The 18,454-nt window shown below is 50.4% G+C and overlaps 1 protein-coding gene across 1 annotated transcript in view; it reads left to right on the forward strand.

Annotated features, from left to right (window-relative positions):
* Positions 1-18,454, forward strand: part of ERICH6 (glutamate rich 6) — a 130,947-nt gene that overhangs the window by 75,552 nt on the left and 36,941 nt on the right. The window contains exon 12 of the mRNA XM_075338591.1: positions 4,245-4,400. Coding sequence (XP_075194706.1) covers positions 4,245-4,400 — 156 coding nt within the window. The remainder of the gene's footprint in view (positions 1-4,244; positions 4,401-18,454) is intronic.

Consider the following 18,454-nt stretch of genomic DNA (forward strand, 5'->3'; position numbering starts at 1 on the left):
CGGGAACAATGAACAACCGGCACACAGAAGGACGTTCAATTTTTTGAAAATGAGCGACGTGTCAACGAGCAACGATAAGGTGAGTATTTTTGCTCGATCACACTCGCTCGTAGCTGTCACACGCTGCGATATGTCAAACGATGCCGGATGTGCGTCACTTATGACGTGACCCCCGACGACATATCGTAAGATATATCGTAGCGTGTAACGTGCCCTTAATTGTTGACAAAGCGAACAATCTCCATTTACATTGTACAATTTTTAAAATTTAAAAGGAAAAGTTTTTTTCTCACATAAATGATTTTATGCACAATGGACGAGAGATATTCGACACATTCTTCTGTCGCTCATCTTATTCATTTTACATAATTAAAAATTTTTCTACCCAGTTTCTTCTTTATATAATGCTGTTCACAAATCGGTGCAACTGGAAATGTTCCCTTTAAGTTCTGTAGGTTTCCTTTGTTCATACTTTTTGGGGCTCTTTTTTTAAATGGTAAGATTTGTTTGTATTTTCTGTGTTTATTAAGCCAAGTTTTGTTATCATACTAATCTTACATGGATTTGTTTTTTTATTTTTTTTTTCATAGAGAACTTTGAGGAAACCCCTTGATTTGTCAAGGCTCACCATGATTTTTCAAAAGCAGTCCTGGCAAAGTCAAAATCTTCCTGAATCAATAGGGGTGGAATTCATATAAAGTTGGGTTATTTGGGGTGAAGATGGTTTTGGTTCATTCAAACTTTGACAACAGGTTGGAGTCCATGTTGAGAAGGGGTAAAGGAGAACTTCTTTGCTGGACTTTGTTTTGGGTTATAGGGGTTCTCTGAGAATGAGATAAAATTGTGTTCCTAGTATAATTGAAATTGCAGCTTGTCCTAGTCTCGTGTCAGTACAGGCTGCAGACTAAAGATATATATCTCCCTAGACCTGTGTGTCAACTGGAAAGAGCTGCATCACACATATCTCAGTCAGGCTGTCATATGTGGGAAAAATACAGCAGGTGAAAAAAGTATTGAACACATCACCAATTACATCTATTTCTAATGACGCTATTGACATGAATTTCTTACCAGATGTTTGTAACAACCCATCCGATCCACACAGGTAAAGAAATTAAACAATAGATGTCCATTAATTTAGTGGTGAGGAATAATGAAAAATTACACAGTAAAAAGTATTGATAACGCTTACTAAAATGTATTTAATACTTCCTACAAAAACCTTTGTTGGTGATGACAGCTTCAAGATGCCTCCTGTATGGACAAACTAGTTGCGTGCATTGTTCAGGTGTGCTTTTGGCCCATTCTTCCACACAAACACTCTTCAAATTGTAGGCTCCTTCTATGAAATCTGAGCCTTAATTCCTTCCATAAATTTTCTTTTGGATTCAGGTAAGGTGATTGGCTCAGCCTTTCTAGCAGCTTAATTTTCTTTCTCTGAAACCAAATGAGAGTTTCTTTGGCTGTGTGTTTGGGATCATTGTCTTGCTGAAATGTCAGCTCTCATTTTATCTTCATCATCCTTGCAAATGGCAGCAGATTTTTTTTATCATGAATGTCTTTGTGCATTTGTCCATTCATCCTTCCATCAATTAAATGAAACTTGCAGTGCCATATGATGAAAAACAGGCACACACCATGACGTTCCCAGCTCCCAACTTTACTGTTGGCATGGTGTTTTTGGGGTGATATGTAGTGCCTTTTGGTCTGCAAACATAATGTGTATTATTGCATCTAAAGAGCTCAATTTTGGCCTCATCTAACCAGATTATATTCTTCCAGTATCTTATAGGCTTGTCTAAATGTTGTTGAGCAAACTATAAATGCTTTTGGACATTTTGGACATGCTTTTTGTTTTGCAACGGTTTCTTGCGTGGTGAGTAAGGATGAGCAGACCCCTGGAAGTTCGTGTTCGCCGGGTTCAGATTTAGTTACAAGTTTTGGGTGGGGCCTGTACTTGACCCGAACTTGAGCCCGCAGCCTCATGTAAGTCAATGGAGACTCGAACCTGTGTCCTGTAAAATGGCTGTAAAATAGTCATAGTAAGGGCTAGGGGGCTTCATGAGGAAGCAAAATGGGGTCAATTGCCTCACAGCAGCAGACAGGTAATGTCGACATGCAATAAAGATGTAGCTGCGATGCAGCCTTTCAACAAACTTAATTAGCATATGAACAGTAGCCAAACACCGGCAGTGCGGCAGAATACCGCTGATGTGAGAGAAGCCTAAGGTTGTGATGGTCATGAGATAGCTCACTGGTTTTATGTATCATGAGATGTTTCTTGTGTGGTACCATGGTAATGAGTCACCTTTTTATAGACAATCAGTTGAACAAGCTGATACTATTTTCAACCAAGTGGCAGAATTGTCTTCTAAATACTGCTAGACTCCAGCTGTTGTCATGACTTTCCTTGGCTTTTTCCAGCTCTCGTTCTTCAGGTGCTGAATACCGTTTCCCGTTGTCATTTCTCATTATTACACATAAGTTAATTAATTAATGGACATCAATGGTTTGATTTATTTGCCTGTGTGGGCTGAATGGGTTGTTATTGACATCTGGTGAGATATTCATGTCAATAGCACCTTTATAAATATATTTACTTAAAAAATTGGTGACGTCTACAATACTTATTTCACCCGATGTGTATCTCTTCCTGAACATAATTGAGTTTTCTTCGGAATCTCCAGGTTCATTCTCCTCAATGTTTGTTTTCCAGATCGGCACAGTCAGTCTCCATGTACTGCTATAAAGTTATCAGACTGACAGATAAGGGGCGTGAAGCTGGAGATCTCCTGGGCAAGCACAACATGAATTAAAATATTTCTTCTTCTTCACACACCAGAATCAGTAACAGACTGAGGTATGTCATACATCTTGTGAGTTGAAACACAGGAGTTGTATTTCTTCAGTCTGCAGCCTATACTGTCATGTGACTACGACGGATCACAAATTGAATTATACCAGGGACGCCATTTTATCTGACTTTCGGAGGGGGGGGGATTCTTTAACGTCCCTAAATTATATTAATAGCCTGTTGATAACTATGTCAAAATGTGCACCAAAAATGGGGGTGGGGCGGCACACAAAAGGTCATTGTTTGTAGTGTTTGACTACGTGCAGGTAAGGCTAAGTTCACATTTCCGTTGATTTGTATCAGTCACATGCGTCGCTTGACGCATGTGACTGATGCGCTGTTCAACGCTGTACAACGGATGACAAAGAACAGAATTCTTTGTCGGATTCCGTTGTGTGCGGGGGGGGGGAGTTCGGGTGCAGAGCCGAGCGGGGGGCGGGGCCAGGCGCTGAGGATGTCAGTGGAAGTGCTGCGGTCTGCATGGCTGGGGACAGGTGAGTGTATCTGTGAGTGAGTGAGTGTGTGTATGTGCATGTATGTATGTATGTATGTATGTGTGTGTGTGCACATGCAAAGTGCGGGAGGGGGCGGAGCCGAGCAGGGGGCGGGGCCAGACGAGGGTGTCAGTGCTTGTCTGCATGGCTGGGGACAGGTGTGTGTGTGTGTGTGTGTGTGTGTGTACATACATGTGCGGAGTGCGGGAGGGGGCGGGGCCGAGCGGGGAAGTGTCGGCCTCCCTGCACACGTAACCAGCCTAAATATCGGGTAACAGCAAAGCACCCGATGTTTACCTTGGTTACCCGATATTTACCTTGGTTACGGGCCTACACCGCTTAGCGCTGGCTCCTTGCACCGTAACCAGGGTAAATATCGGGTAACCAACCAAAGCTGGTGACGTGTGCAGGGAGCCAGAGAGCATGCGCAGCGAAATCCGACGGATCTCGCTGCTCAAAAAACGTTACATGCTGCGTTCCTCCCGCCCGGCGGTCAGTCGTTCCACGACTGATCAGTCGGGCGGAGGGTGCAACGCAGCATCATCAGTCACAATCCGCTGCTCATACAAGTCTATGGGAGCAGCGGAATCCGCTAAACGGATTCCGCTGTTTACAAGAGCAGCGGATTGTGACTGATAGATTTTAGCGGAAATGTGAACTTAGCCTAAGATCTGGTGGCAGTATTTTTGCCAAAGAAATCTGGCAAAAAATATGGTTTTTTTTACATTAAAATTCTGTGTAATTGCTGTGTATAATTGCTGTGACACATGCTGTAGGCTGGGAAGCACAGCAGGAAATTCTCTCCCTCCATCCCAGAGGTTCTCTATGGAAAATGGATGAATCATATAGTAACAATATGTGTCATGAGATTACTGGTTATTGGCCTTATCTTGCAGCTATCCTTCGGGTAACCTGGCCATTATTATTATTCCAAGTAAAGTAAAAGAATCAATCTGCATTGTTCAAGAAGACAGAGAGCACAGCCCAGACATCTTAGCAGTGTTTGGATCTTCTGGTAAAGCTACCTGCTACCACCCAAACAGGAATGTATGGTAAGTTACACCCTGCTTTTACTCTACATAGCCCACGTGTGCATTTTATCTAATGATCTATACTGTTCAATCAGAATTATGCTTCTTTCCATTTAGTAGGGCATGTTGTAATCAAAGCCAATAGACCAGTGTGCAAATGCGGAGATATTGATAGGAGCCAGCTCCCTGCTGGCTGCTGCAGATCAGCACATTCACAGCTCTGCTGCTAATATTAACTGAGCTGGCCGTCTTCCAAAGCCTAGTGTGTGTGATAACATAGCTGTTAACTCGGAGACTGTGGTGCGTTGTTGGAAATCATAAAAATAACATTTCTTGGAAATCAACAAGACTTAAGTATTAAAAAAAATAATTGTACATATTATACTGTATAATATATATTATATACACATATTATAGTATATAGAAAGATGTCAAAGCCTGTCTTCCCCAGGCTGATTATCAAATGTTAATTGCTCTCTCAGCTGGTTCTTAAAGGGAAACAGTCAGTAAAATTATCACTACCAAACCACACATACAGTATGTGTATGCATTTTTTCAAAATGTAAATCAATTGACATCTTTATATCTTCTATCTGTTGCGGCATTCCACAGAAAATACCATTTTCATTGAAAATGCAAATCGTGTATCAAATGTGGCAGACCCTTTCCCACGCCTCTGCTTTGAGCTTGTTTTCTTGCCCAGTACCAGCCTCTTTAGATTGATTGATAGTTCACTGTGATGTCAAAAATCAGGCAAAGAAATCAGTGAGCTTTCAATCAAGCTAACGAGGCTGTTGCTGGATGTGTAAAAAAAACAACCTGTGAACACTGAGTGCTGTGTCAGGTGCAAAGCATTTAACGACTAAGTTGCATATAAATCAGTCACTAATTTCTTGGAAATGCAGTAATAGATAGAAGATATAAAAGTATTGATGGATTTACATTTCAAACACCTGTCTGCCCAAATATGCAGTCTAAGGGGTACTTCTCAAATAGCGAGATCGCTGCTGAGTCACAGGTTTTGTGACGTACTAGTGACCTCATCAGCAATCTCGCTGTGTGTGACACTAAGCAGTGACCTGGCCCCTGCTGTGAAATCGCTGATCGTTACACACTGTTCTGGTTCATTTTTTGCTCGTTGGTCTCCCGATGTGCAGCACACATCGGCGTGTTTGACGGAGGGAGACCAACGAGCACCAACTCTGTGTAAGCAGCGTACGCTGGTAACAAGGGTAAATATCGGTTAACCAAGCAAAGCGCTTTGCTTACTAACCCGATGTGTACCCTGGCTACGTGTGCAGGGAGCCAGCGCTAAGCGGTGTACGCTGGTAACCAGGGTAAATATCGGGTAACCAAGCAAAGCGCTCTGCTTAGTTACCCGATATTTACCCTAGTTACCAAGCGCACAGTCGCTGGTGGCTGGTCGCTGGTGAGATCTGCCTGATTGACAGCTCACCAGCGACCATGTAGCGATGCACCAGCGATCCTGACTAGGCCGTATCGTGGTTGGAATCGCTGGTACGTCATTTAGTAAGATGGTACCCTAAGGAGGGCATTGCGCTTACTGACAGAGTCCAATTAATACATTCAATTAGATAACTCAGGACTATTTGGATAGAGTGAGAGAGCACCCTTCTCTCCACTTTCCAGCAACCAAGTTTAGAGCAATTGTGGTTTCTCTGCTGCTATACTACATGTTGCCATATATAGCTAATTATCTATTCTTTCCTCAACATTGAAATTGTAACACTGAGATGAAAAATTCATGAAACTATGGAGATTAAAGGATTGATATGCATGTTTACAATATGTAAATGATCAAAAAATGGAATGAAAATTTCAAACCATCTTGGTTTATCCGATATCAAATATGAGCGCCATGCGCACAGCTACATGCATTTGCAAGCCTTGGCATACCATCAGTGAAATTAATAATGATTGTCTGAGGAATGTTCTGCCATGCTGAATGTGCTTGTTCACAAAAATCAAGATCTACTCCTTGAAGTTCCTTTAGCTATTGCCGACCAATTATATCAAAGATGTGCTTGGTAGGAGACAAGACCAAAGATGCTGCAGACATCTCAGTCTGCTCACAGTAAAGGGTACTTTACACGCTGCGATATCGGTACCGATATCGTTAGCGAGCGTACCCGCCCCCGTCGGTTGTGCGACACGGGCAAATCGCTGACCTTGGCGCGCAACATCGCTTACACCCATTACACATACTTACCTGCCTAGCAATGTCGCTGTGACCGGTGGACCGCCTCCTTTCTAAGGGGGCGGTTCGTTCGGCATCATAGCGACGTCACTAAGTGGCCGCCCAATAGCAGAGGAGCGACGGAGATGAGCGGGCCAAACATCCCGCCCACCTCCTTCCTTCCTCATTGCCGGCGGGACGCAGGTACAGTGAGTTTCCTCGTTCCTGCGGTGTCACACATAGCAATGTGTGCTGCCGCAGGAACGACAAACAATCTCGCTAGTCACCTGTCAACGATTTTTGGTGTTGGAGCGACCTCTCCAATACCAACAATTTTTACCTCTTTTGCGATCGTTTTATGTCGCTCAGAGGTGTTACATGCTGCGATGTCGCTAAAGATGCCGGATGTGCGTCACAAACACCGTGACCCCGACGATATATTGTTAGCGTTTTCGCAGCATGTAAAGCACCCTTTACACCAGCAACATTTGGCCTAACATTCTTCCATTAAAAAATGGCTTTTTGGGCAGTTTGGTCGTACCCCTGGTTCCATGACCATTCCGGTACACAAACATCTTGGCATTAAGAAGAGTCTACTTACCACACATTATGCCAACCCACATTATAATCCAGTAAGTACAATGTTTTCATCATGAAGGCCTGTTTGTGTTGCCCATATAGTCTGCAGACCAATCTCCAGGCGTCAATGCATCCAAGAAAAAGCGAGACACATTGCTGAAGAAGATGGCCTCCTTTACAGCCTCCATTGCTGTCTTTCTCTGCACAATGCTAGCGTTTGAGATTGGCGGTGTGAGTTCAATGGAGTACCTGTGACGCCCTGGCAAAACCAGGTAGTCACACAAATAGGCTCCCGCATAACACCATCCCGCACAGGGTTACACACAGTCGACCTGAAACCCTAGTCACCCACCCCCCCCAGGGTAGGAAAGGCACACCAGTGGGCAGGACCAGGCGGATGGAGAACGCCCACCTAGGGGTCTGGAGAACCCGGGGTGGGAAAAGAGTCAGTGAACAGCAGAGTTGAAGTTCAGGAGGAGAGGAGTGGAGTAGTGAGGGGGTGAAGCTCAAGTTCAGAAAGGAAAGGCATCGGGGTTGGAGCCTCGGTGTACTGGCTAGGTGGCAGATGGTGGTCCGTGTCTGACAGGAGACGGGAAGACGGCTGCCGGAGATCTGAGGTGGACCAGGGCAGGGTTGGAGCCCGCCGGTACCGACACCGGAGAACCGACCCGGAAACTGTGCACTGAGGGAGTACTTGGACCCTGAAGCCAGGACCGGAACCAACGGCCTAGCCAATTAACCAATTGAGGGCAGGGTTATAGGTCCTGTCCCAACCAAAGTCCCAAAAGCAGACAACAGCCCACCGCGGGGATAGGGCATCCGCCAGGGCCCGGTAGATCCCACGGGCCAGCGTCAGCGAGCACGGCTCCCAACAAAAGGACCGGGAGTGAACTCCCGTGTTTCACACCGGGAAGTCCACCACACAAAACACAGAGTGCAGAGGAAAGTGACACAGACCATCAGCTCGGGTGGTGTGGGACCAGATACACCCGACTGCGGCGGCCGGCCACCAGCACCTTGGTTTACCATTGGACTTGTGTGATTCATTTAATCGTGAGTAAACTAACATCCTCCGGTCTGACCCGGCGCGCCCCTGCAGTCACCATCCTCAGCATAGCGACACTGGGCCCCGGGGCTTCCATCCCTACCCACGGAGGGGTTAACATCCAGCCATCCCATCGCCCCCGGGTTAACATCCATGCCATCCCATCGCCCCCGGGTGCCCCACAACAGCAGCGGTGGTGCCACACTTCACCACACACCGTGGGTGGCATCACAGACAGTTTACGGCAAATCTCGTACAAATACGTCCCCTTTTATTTGAAGTGTCTGCGCGACTCCCGGGTCCGGTCAGCCCGGCTGCTGGCACTGGGGCGGCACACCTCAAAACCTGGCGTCACGAACAGGATTGTAACCCATCCACCTACCTGGTGGAAGTGCGGCTTGTTCTGGACTGTCAGCGGTGCTCCGCTGCAAAATTTTGAAAAGCCACCATCTTTGCCGCCATTTTTTGGCGCGAAAAAGAACAACCCAGCGTCTTCTTCCCCAAGAAAGGGCGCAAAGTTGAAGCCCCGCCCCCTGGGAACATGGCCTGAAGGAAGTAACACCCTGAGGCCGAAAACGAAACTAGAGAGCCACATCTGGAGACTGCTCCTGAAAATCCAAGGGGGAGAAGCGGGAAGATGTCCGCGTCCAATATTAATGATGGAGCGGTGCCTTTCGCTGGCGTGGTGGCACTTAGAAGTGGCAGAGGCGGAGTGGTGGTTCCTGCAGAGGAGCAAGAATCGGACCGCTTACCACTGGGGACCGCTGCCTGGCTGGAGCGAGAACTAGCGAGGTTCTGTGTCCAGGTGCGAGCTCAGTCGCTGCAACAAGTGCTGGATTGGAAAGCGGAGGTCCAGAGAATGGTGGCAGTGGTGTGGGCCTGCAAGAGTCGAGCCACCCATACAGTGCCGCGTCGGGAGAGAGGAACACAGACCCTCCCGGCCTCGCTGACCTGCCCGGAGCCGGAGCCCGTTCCCAATATGGCCGGGGAACACCAGCCGATCCGGCTCCCCGACGAGACAGTATTGCCTGGTATACTACCTCCGTTCCTTATGGAAGCCCGGAGTTCCGGAATGCACTGCGGCTGGTCCAGGGATGCCATTCCCAGAGTACTGAGTGAGCCATACGGCCCTATGCAGCAGTGGTAGCGGAACCCATAAGTCTACCCTTACAAATTACAAGTTAAAAGTTAACTGTTTAAAAAACCCGCTACCCTTGTTGTACGTTCTCATGTTCTGGAGGAGGCCATCTGCACCGTAGGTGGAGGGTGGCAGGGCAGTTGAAAAAGTTAACAGTTGGAGCTCCATTCTTGTTGAACATCTTCCCCCTGCTTGTTGAAGTGAAGATGCCATCAGGGGTCGGAGCCCCTGGTGGAGGATGGAGCCATGACCAGAGGAGCAGCTGTATCCGCACCGTCGGCAGCAGGAAGGAGGGGTTTTTGGACAGTGAAGCACCGCGAGTGAAGGTGGCACTGGGGCCCGGGCTGCTAGAGCGGTGGTCTGGTGGGAACGCTGCAGGAGGAGGCCGCCCGGCAGCGGTATTCAAATGTTTTAAACCACCTTCCTGTTGCTCACAGGAGTCTCTGGAGAGGCAGATTGGAGGAAGGGCCTGCAGTAGAGTAGGCCGAGGCTCAGTCACTAATGCAACCGGTGACTAACCTCCAGGCCAGGGGTCCCCGGACTTGAGGCTCGTGAAAAGGACTGCTGGGTAAGGAACTTTTTACCCGGCCCTTGTGGGCGTCACCCGGACCCGTTCCTGGACTTGGGCAAAGGGGTGTGCACCAGTGTTTAGCGGTGGCACCAGAAAACAGATTGTTTTGGGTGGGTGCAATGAGAAGGTGGTCCGTTCCATCCCGTTCCGTTTGCAACGTTCAAAAATTGTGCCTCCCGTAAAGGGAAGAAATGTTTTATTATGTTATTATCCTTGTTATCCCTTTTCTATTTTTGCAGTTCCGGTTTTAATAAATGTTGGTGTGGTTGGACAGCCCGCGGACGGTCTGTATTTAACCAAAGGGGAATGTGACGCCCTGGCAAAACCAGGTAGTCACACAATTAGGCCCCCGCATAACACTATCCCACACAGGATTACACACAGCCGACCTGAAACCCTAGTCACCCCCCCCAGGGTAGGAAAGGCACACCAGTGGGCTGGACCAGGCGGATGGAGAACACCCACCTAGGGGTCTGGAGAACCCGGGACGGGAAAAGAGTCAGTGAAGAGCAGAGTTGAAGTTCAGGAGGAGAGGAGTGGAGTAGTGAGGAGGTGAAGCTCAAGTTCAGAAAGGAAAGACACCGGGGTTGGAGCCTCGGCGTACTGGCTAGGTGGCAGACGGTGGTCTGTGTCTGACAGGAGACGGGAAGACGGCTGCCGGAGATCCGAGGTGGACTGGGGCAGGGTTGGAGCCCACCGGTACCAACAGCGGAGAACCGACCCGGAAACCGTGCACTGAGGGGGAACTTGGACCCTGAAGCCAGGACCGGAAGCAACGGGGCCCGGTAAATCCCACGGGCCAGCGTCAGCGGGCACGGCTCCCAACAAAATGACCGGGAAAGGACTCCCGTGTTTCACACCGGGAAGTCCACCACACAAAACACAGAGTGCAGAGGAAAGTGATACAGACCATCAGCTCGGGTGGTGTGGGACCAGATACACCCGACTGCGGCGGCCGGCCACCAGCACCTTGGTTTACCATTGGACTTGTGTGATTCATTTAATCATGAGTAAACTAACATCCTCCGGTCTGACCGGGCGCGCCGGCCCCTGCAGTCACCATCCTCAGCATAGCAACACTGGGCCCCAGGGCTTCCATCCCTACCCACGGAGGGGTTAATATCCAGCTGCCATCCCATCGCCCCCGGGTGCCCCACAACAGCAGCGGTGGTGCCACACTTAACCACACACCGTGGGTGGCGTCACAGACAGTTTACGGCAAATCCCGTACAAATACGTCCCCTTTTATTTGAAGTGTCCGCGCGACCCCCGCTAGAATCCCTCGAGCCACACTGCGGATCTGGATCCAAGCAGCCCGGCTGCTGGCACGGGGGTGGCACATACCCATAGCTGTTTTTCTGGCACATTGCTCAATGTAATGCAATGCCTACTTAGGCCATGTGCCCACGGGAGATCCTACCTGCGGACTTTTCTGCAGATATTTCCGCAGGTTCACGCAGCAACTTCCTGGAATCCACAGCTATCCATTGCTGCAGTATATCTACGGAATTTTTGCGGTAAACCTGCGGAAGCAGTGCGGATTTTGTGTGGAATTCCTGCAGAATTCCTGCCCTGTATCTCCATAGTGGAAAGGCAGGAATTCTGCAGATAATTCTGCATGAATAATGGACATGCAGTTACGTGCGGCTGCCGGAAATCCGCAGCATATTCTGAAGCCGCACATACCGCAGCATTGATACAGCACTCCCCAAATCCCATAGAATAACATTGGGAGTGTCTGTACTGGGGATGGAAAGTATCTGGAAAATCTAGAAAATCCATGGGTTTTCCGCAGCAAATTCCGCAGTTACTTTCTCCCTTGGGCACATGGCCTTATAATTTGTATAGACACTGTTTGATGTCTTAAGGCCGCTTTACACGCTGCAACATCGCTAGCATGGGCTAGCGATGTCGCGTGCAATAGCACTCGCCCCCGTCGGTGGCCTGATATGTGGTGATCGCTGCAGTAGCGAACATTATCGCTACAGCAGCGTCACACGCACATACCTGTGCAGCGACGTCGCTGTGACTGGCGAACCGCCTCCTTTCTAAGGGGGCGGTTTGTTCAGCATCACAGCGAGTTCACAGTAGCATCACTGAACCGCCGCCCAATAGAAAAGGAGGGGAGGGGAGGAGATGAGCAGCAGGAACATCCCGCCCACCTCCTTCCTTCCTCCTTTTCCAGTGGATGCAGGTAAGGAGATGTTTGTCGTTCCAGCGGCGTCACACTGCAGCAGCAATGATAATTGGGAAGAGGGGGCATGTCACCAATGAGTGATTTTAAACGTTTTTGCGACAATTCAAAATCGCTCATAGGTGTCACACACAACGACATCGCTAAAGCGGCCGGATGTGCGTCACAAATTCCGTGACCCCAAGATCGCTTTAGCGATCTCGTAGCGTGTAAAGCCACCTTTAGGCTTGATATGTGACATCCATTTTCAGTTGCAGTACAGTATAAATTATTCATAGAACCAATGTTATGGACATTTATCCAAAGTGTCCCAGTAGCTGTTTTTAACGCATGCTACTTGTGCTACTATAAGCAGCCTGCTTGGCCAAAATATCCTACCTTGGTCTGTAGCATCTCTGGACTTGTGTTCCATTAAACACAACTGGAGCATCGTTGATCAGCAGTTGGAAAAAGAGCTGCCAGCAGCATATCTTGATGATTTGCGCAAGTGTATTCAATTACTAATCTCATTAATAGCATACCAGGGAGTGTAAGGGGTACTTTGCACGTTGCGACATCGCTACTGCGATATCGTCGGGGTCAAATCGAAAGTGACGCACATCGGCGCCGGTAAAGACGTCGCAACGTGTAAAGCCTAGGAGAGAAGATGAACGAGCGTGAAACAGTCAAAAATCGTTGATCTGTGTCACATCGTTCATTTTCATAATGGCGGTGCGTCCACAGGTACAATGTTGTTCGTCGTTCCTGCAGCTCCACACATCGCTGTGTGTGAAGCCACAGGACCGACAAACATCTCCTTACCTGCGCCCGCCGTCCACCGGCAATGCGGAAGGGAGAAGGTGGGCGGGATGTTTACGTCCCGCTCATCTCCGCCCCTCCGCTTCTATTGGCCACCTGCCGTGTGACGTCGCTGTGACGCCACACGACCAGGAGGCGGGTCACCGGCCAGAGCGATGTCGAAGGGCAGGTAAGTGCGTGAAGCTGCCGTAGCGATAATGTTCGCTACGGCAGCTATCACAAGATATTGCATGTGCGACGGGGGCGGGTACTATCGCGCTTGGCATCGCTAGCGATGTCACAGCGTGCAAAGTACCCCTTAGTGTCTCGGGTGGGGGGCACAGACCATGGCAGGGGAGGCTACCCGAGGCGCTCGGATCCGGGATCGTGGCTGTGGCTCGAGTGGCAGCCGGATCCGGGGCTCGTGCAGCAGTCCGCCGCCCACAACTGTATAAAAAGGGGATTATTTACAGGGGAGAGTTTGTCAGTGACGCCACCTGTGTGTTGCGGTGATGGTTGGTGGCACCGCCTCTGCCTTGGTATGGGGCGCCCGGGGCTGATGGAGCGGGCAGCAGGATGGTATCCCCTCCACGGGTAGGGGAGGTGTTGTCCCGGGGCCCAGGTGCATGTGGAGTGGAATGCTGGGGTGCAGTCTGCAGGCTGGACCAGATGATACCGGTGTACTCACAGTTTGGAAATAAGTCACACAAAGTCCAAGTAGTAAACCAAGTGCCAGATACCGGTAGCCTCCGGAGGGGTGTGCTCGGGTCCCGCACACCTGATTAACAGAACAGGGGCCCTTCTGTTAGATGGTAGATGAGGGGACACATCCCTCCGGGACACATATATTTCAGCCTCCAGTCCCAGCTGATAAATGAACCCCCACCCTTTCTGGGGGTCAAAATGGCGGACCTTTCCCCTGTATGTCGGGCCTCTGACCCGGAAAGTAGCTTGCCGGAGACAGTCCTTCTCCCGGTAGGTTCGGGCAACCACATACGCCCTTTTCTTCTCCCGAGCAGCTATCTCTTTGCAGAGCCGTCGCTGCTGCTGTTCCCAGTACGGGGCACAGTTTCCGTGCTCCTCCTCCTGCTCAGGAGCCAGGCCCACTCAGATGCCCTTGGCGCCGGCTACGACCGGCCTCTCATACTGCCGTGGGCCCCACTGATCGGTGGCCTGCTCCGCTTCCCTGCAGGAACACTCTGGCTGCTCCTCAGCTGGGGCGGGGTGCTTGGGAGCGGTTGGTGCTGCAGCTGGGGAAGACACAAAGAAGGGTGCCGTCTCCGTAGCAGCCGGTCGGATGGCCGGGGCCGACGTCATCAACAGTGCGGCCAGGCTCGGGGCCGAGACGGACGTCACAGGCGGTGTGGCCTGGCTCGAGGCCGAGTCTGATGTCATCAGTGGTGGTGGAGCGATGGCAACAGTAAGGCCTGAGGACCCAGTGGCTGGGTCCTTCCCCGTAGATGGTACGGGTTCCGCTGCCACAGACTGAGGACACGGGTCGGTCGGGGCGTTGGCTGCGGACATGGGTGACGAGGGAGGTGGTGTGGCGAATGGGAGCATGCCGGACCCCTCAGCCGGGCAGGCCGGTTCCTGGGGAACATAGGGGCGTCGGTCACTGCTTTCCCGCTCCTCTGAGGCCATCTCCACTTCGCGTGCCCGGACAGCTGCAGCCAGGCCCTTCATCTCCGATGTCCACTTCGCCAGCATGAAGTGGGCTTGGGCCTGGATCCTCCGGCACATCCTCTCCATCAGCTCCTCGACCCAGTCAGTGGTTCCGGGGACGGGACTCTCTGGGCGCTGCCTGCAAGGTTGCTGTGATATCTTGCCGCGTCGGTGTCCAGGAACGGATTTCTGCAGAGTCCTGGCGTCCCTGCACTTTATCAGCTCTGGTCACATGCCACTCCCTCACCTTTCCCCTTGGTTTTCCCACAGTAGTCTCCGGCTGCGCTCACAGGAAGGTGGGCGGAGCTTCAGACTCGCGCTCTTTTCGGGGATGAAAATGGTGAGGTTGTTGTTTTTGGCACCAAAAATGGCGGGCAAGATGGTGGCGGGTTAAAAGTCCAGAAAAGGCGCACTTCACCCAGGTTAGTAGATGGGGTAAGTATCCTGTTTGTGACTCCAATTTTTAGTTATCTTGGGCGGGGGGCACAGACCACGGCAGGGGAGGCTACCCGAGGCGCTCGGATCGGGGATCGTGGCTGTGGCTCGAGTGGCAGCCGGATCCAGGGCTCGTGCAGCAGCCCGCCGCCCACAACTGTATAAAGGGGTTATTTTCAGGGGAGAGATTGTCAGTGACACCACCCGTGGGTTGCGCTGATGGTTGGTGGCACCGCCGCTGCCTTGATATGGGGCGCCCGGGGCTGATGGGGCGGACAGCAGGATGGTATCCCCTCCACGGGTAGGGGAGGTGTTGTCCCGGGGCCCAGGTGCATGTGGAGTGGAATGCTGGGGCGCAGTCTGCAGGCTGGACCGGATGATACCGGTGTACTCACAGTTTGGAAATAAGTCACACAAAGTCCAAGTAGTAAACCAAGTGCCGGATACCGGTAGCCTCCGGAGGGGTGTGCTCGGGTCCCGCACACCGGTGAACAGAACAGGGGCCCTTCCTCCTGCACTCTATTTTGGTGTCTCGTGTGTTGAGTTGTGTCTTTGCTGTGGGAGCTGTGGCCCTCGAGATCTGACCCTTGGGATTTTTGCAGGCACTTGCAGACACCCTATCCCCCACGTTGGGCTTCCGTCTCGCTCTATCTGGGCTACTCGTGGGACAAGACGTGGAATCTTGTCCTCTGCTGGTTAATCTGAAAGGTGCTTGAAGCTCTCCTGGGGTCCAGGTACCTCGACTGTGCACGGCCTCCGGACTGGATTCCCGTTGTCGTCACTGGCGGGCTACAACCCTGCTCCAGTCCACTTAAGGTCTCCCGCGACCGGATCTCCGTCGCCTGTGGCCTGCTCTGCCGTTTGCCACCTAGTCAGCTCAGGTAGTCCGGTAGTCCGGGAGCTGCAACCTACGACTACCACTTCACTCCTTTCACTTCCACTGTCCAAACTAATCTCCTGCGTTCCTTCCCCTGACACCTCAGAACTCCTAGGTGGGCATTACCATCTGCCTGGCCCCACCCACTGGTGTGTCCCTATTGTCCTTGGGAGGGTGACTAGGCTTTTTTGGCTGGTGTGTGTACCTGTGTGTGGGTTGTGTTGGTAGGCAAGGAGGAGAGAGTGCTGCATCTAGAGGATGGATGCAGTCTCCTGTGACAACCTGATTTTGTCACGGCGTCACATAAGTGCATGTATTTCTGCATGTGGCACTCAAACTTGATACAGGATAAATCAAGAGGTTTTGAAAATGTTTCCATTTCCTCATAATTTGCAAATCAATCCTGTGATTGCCATGATTTCACAACTGTTACTTTTTGGTGTTGTAATTCCAGTGTTGAAGAGTGTATTTAATCCTTAATGCTGTCTTGTTTTTGTGGTGGTCTAATCACATCTGCCACTTTAGTTTTAATATACAGTGAAGGAAATAATAATTTCATCTCTTGCTGATTTTGTAAAAGTCAAAGACATGAACAGTCTATAACATTAAGGGTAGGTTAATTTTAACAGTGAAAGAATATCCAAAATAAAATCTAGAAAATTATATTGTATAAATTATATAAATTTATTTGTATTTTTCAGAGAGAAATAAGTATTTGATCCCTCTGGCAAACAAAACTTAATACTTGGTGGCAAAACCCTTGTTGGCAAGCACAATAGTCAGACTGTATTTTTAGTTGATGATGAGGTTTGTGCGCATGTCAGAAGGAATTTTGGTACACTTCTCTTTGCAGATCATTTCTAATTCATTAAGATTTCGAGGCTGTTACTTGGCAACTTTGAGCTTCAGCTCCCTCCATAAGTATTCTACGGGATTAAGGTCTGGAGACTAGCTAGGCCACTCCATGACCTTAATGTGCTTCTCTTTGACCCAGTCCTTTGTTGCCTTGGCTGTATGTTTTGGGTCATTGTCATGCTGGAAGTGTCCTGGCGGAGGGAAGGAGGTTGTCACTAAGCATTTTATGGTACATTGCTTCATCCATTGTCCCATTGATGTGGTGAAGTAGTCCTGTGCCCTTAGCAGAGAAACAACCCCAAAACGTAATGTTTCCACCTCCATGCTTGACAGTGGGGACAGTGTTCTTTGGGTCATAGGCAGCATTTCTCTTCTTCCAAACACGGCGAGTTGAGTTAAGGCCAAAGAGCTCTATTTTTGTCTCCTCTGACCACAGCACCTTCTCCCAATCACTCTTAGATTCATCTAGGTGTTCACTGGCAAACTTCATATGGGCCAGCTGCACATGCGTCTTCTTGAGCAGTTTGATTTTGCGGGCACTGCAAGATTTTAATTCATTACGGCGTAATGTGTTACCAATGGGGTTTTTTTTGTAACAGCCGTCTCTGCTGCCTTGAGATCATTAACAAGTTCCCCCCGTGTAGTTTTAGGCTGATCTCTCACCTTCCTCATGATCCTGGGTTCCCCACGAGGTGAGATTTTGCATGGGCATGGTGCGCCAGATCGATGTCGATTGACACTCATTTTGTATTTCTTCCATTTTCTTACTATGGCACCAATAGTTGTCTCCTTCTCACCCAGCGTCTTTGGATGTTGTCACGCTCTCCGGTCCCTGTGGCCAGGTTCCCGTGCCCCGCTCTCCGGTCCCCGACGGCGCCCCCTGCTCACAGCTCCGGTTCCTGCTTCCTCTCCCTCGCCTGCGCCCTCCATGTGTCCTGCTCCCCGCTCCCGGCGCTCCTCTGCGACGCAGGACACACTGCCGGGCACTCCTGCTTCTTCTGCACCGCTTCCTGCTCTGGCTTCTGGCACACAGGCCTCGCGCATGCGCATTAGGGCACGCGCGCGGTCATTGATCCTCTCTTAAAGGGCCAGCGTCCTGAAACAGGATATTGCATAGGCAGGTACAGGGTATAAGAGGATTCTCCTTCCTGGTGGGCGGGGCCTGTTCTACATGTTTAGTAAGCTAGGAGTTCAGGTCCCCCTATTGCTTTGTCTAGTATTAACCCCTGTCTGTCTCGCAGAGCCTGTCCTGCCATGCCAGCCGGTCCTGACCACGTCTGCTCCAGTACTCCTGTCAGTGACTGTCGGCTGATGTTCCACCACCTCTTCATTTCCGCCAGTCTCCAGTTCCTGGCTCCATTTGGTGACCTGCCATCTCGCTCAGCTGGTTCCGGATCCCGCCTGACCTTACAACCCCGCCTCGGACCCTGAGCCTCGTCACCCTGACTACCGTCTAGAACTCTGTGCTCCCAGGGACATCTACTTCCCAGCTCTGTACACGGACTGTCCTGCTACCAGGAGTGCTTTGGCTGCCGTGCATCAAGGCCCTCTGGCGGGGTGACCTGCCTGGCTGCCTCACCAGGGGAATCCGGTGTACGGTCCAGTGTTTCCACCACCCGGACCTAACAGCTAGAACAGGCCATGGATCCCGCCGAACCACTAGCATCCCAGCTGGCTGGATTGCAGCAGGAACTCAGACGAAAACGTGAGACCCAATCCCATATGCTGGCCTTCATGACCTCCGT

The sequence above is a fragment of the Anomaloglossus baeobatrachus genome, chromosome 3 (assembly GCF_048569485.1).
Source record: "Anomaloglossus baeobatrachus isolate aAnoBae1 chromosome 3, aAnoBae1.hap1, whole genome shotgun sequence".
NCBI lineage: Eukaryota > Metazoa > Chordata > Amphibia > Anura > Aromobatidae > Anomaloglossus > Anomaloglossus baeobatrachus.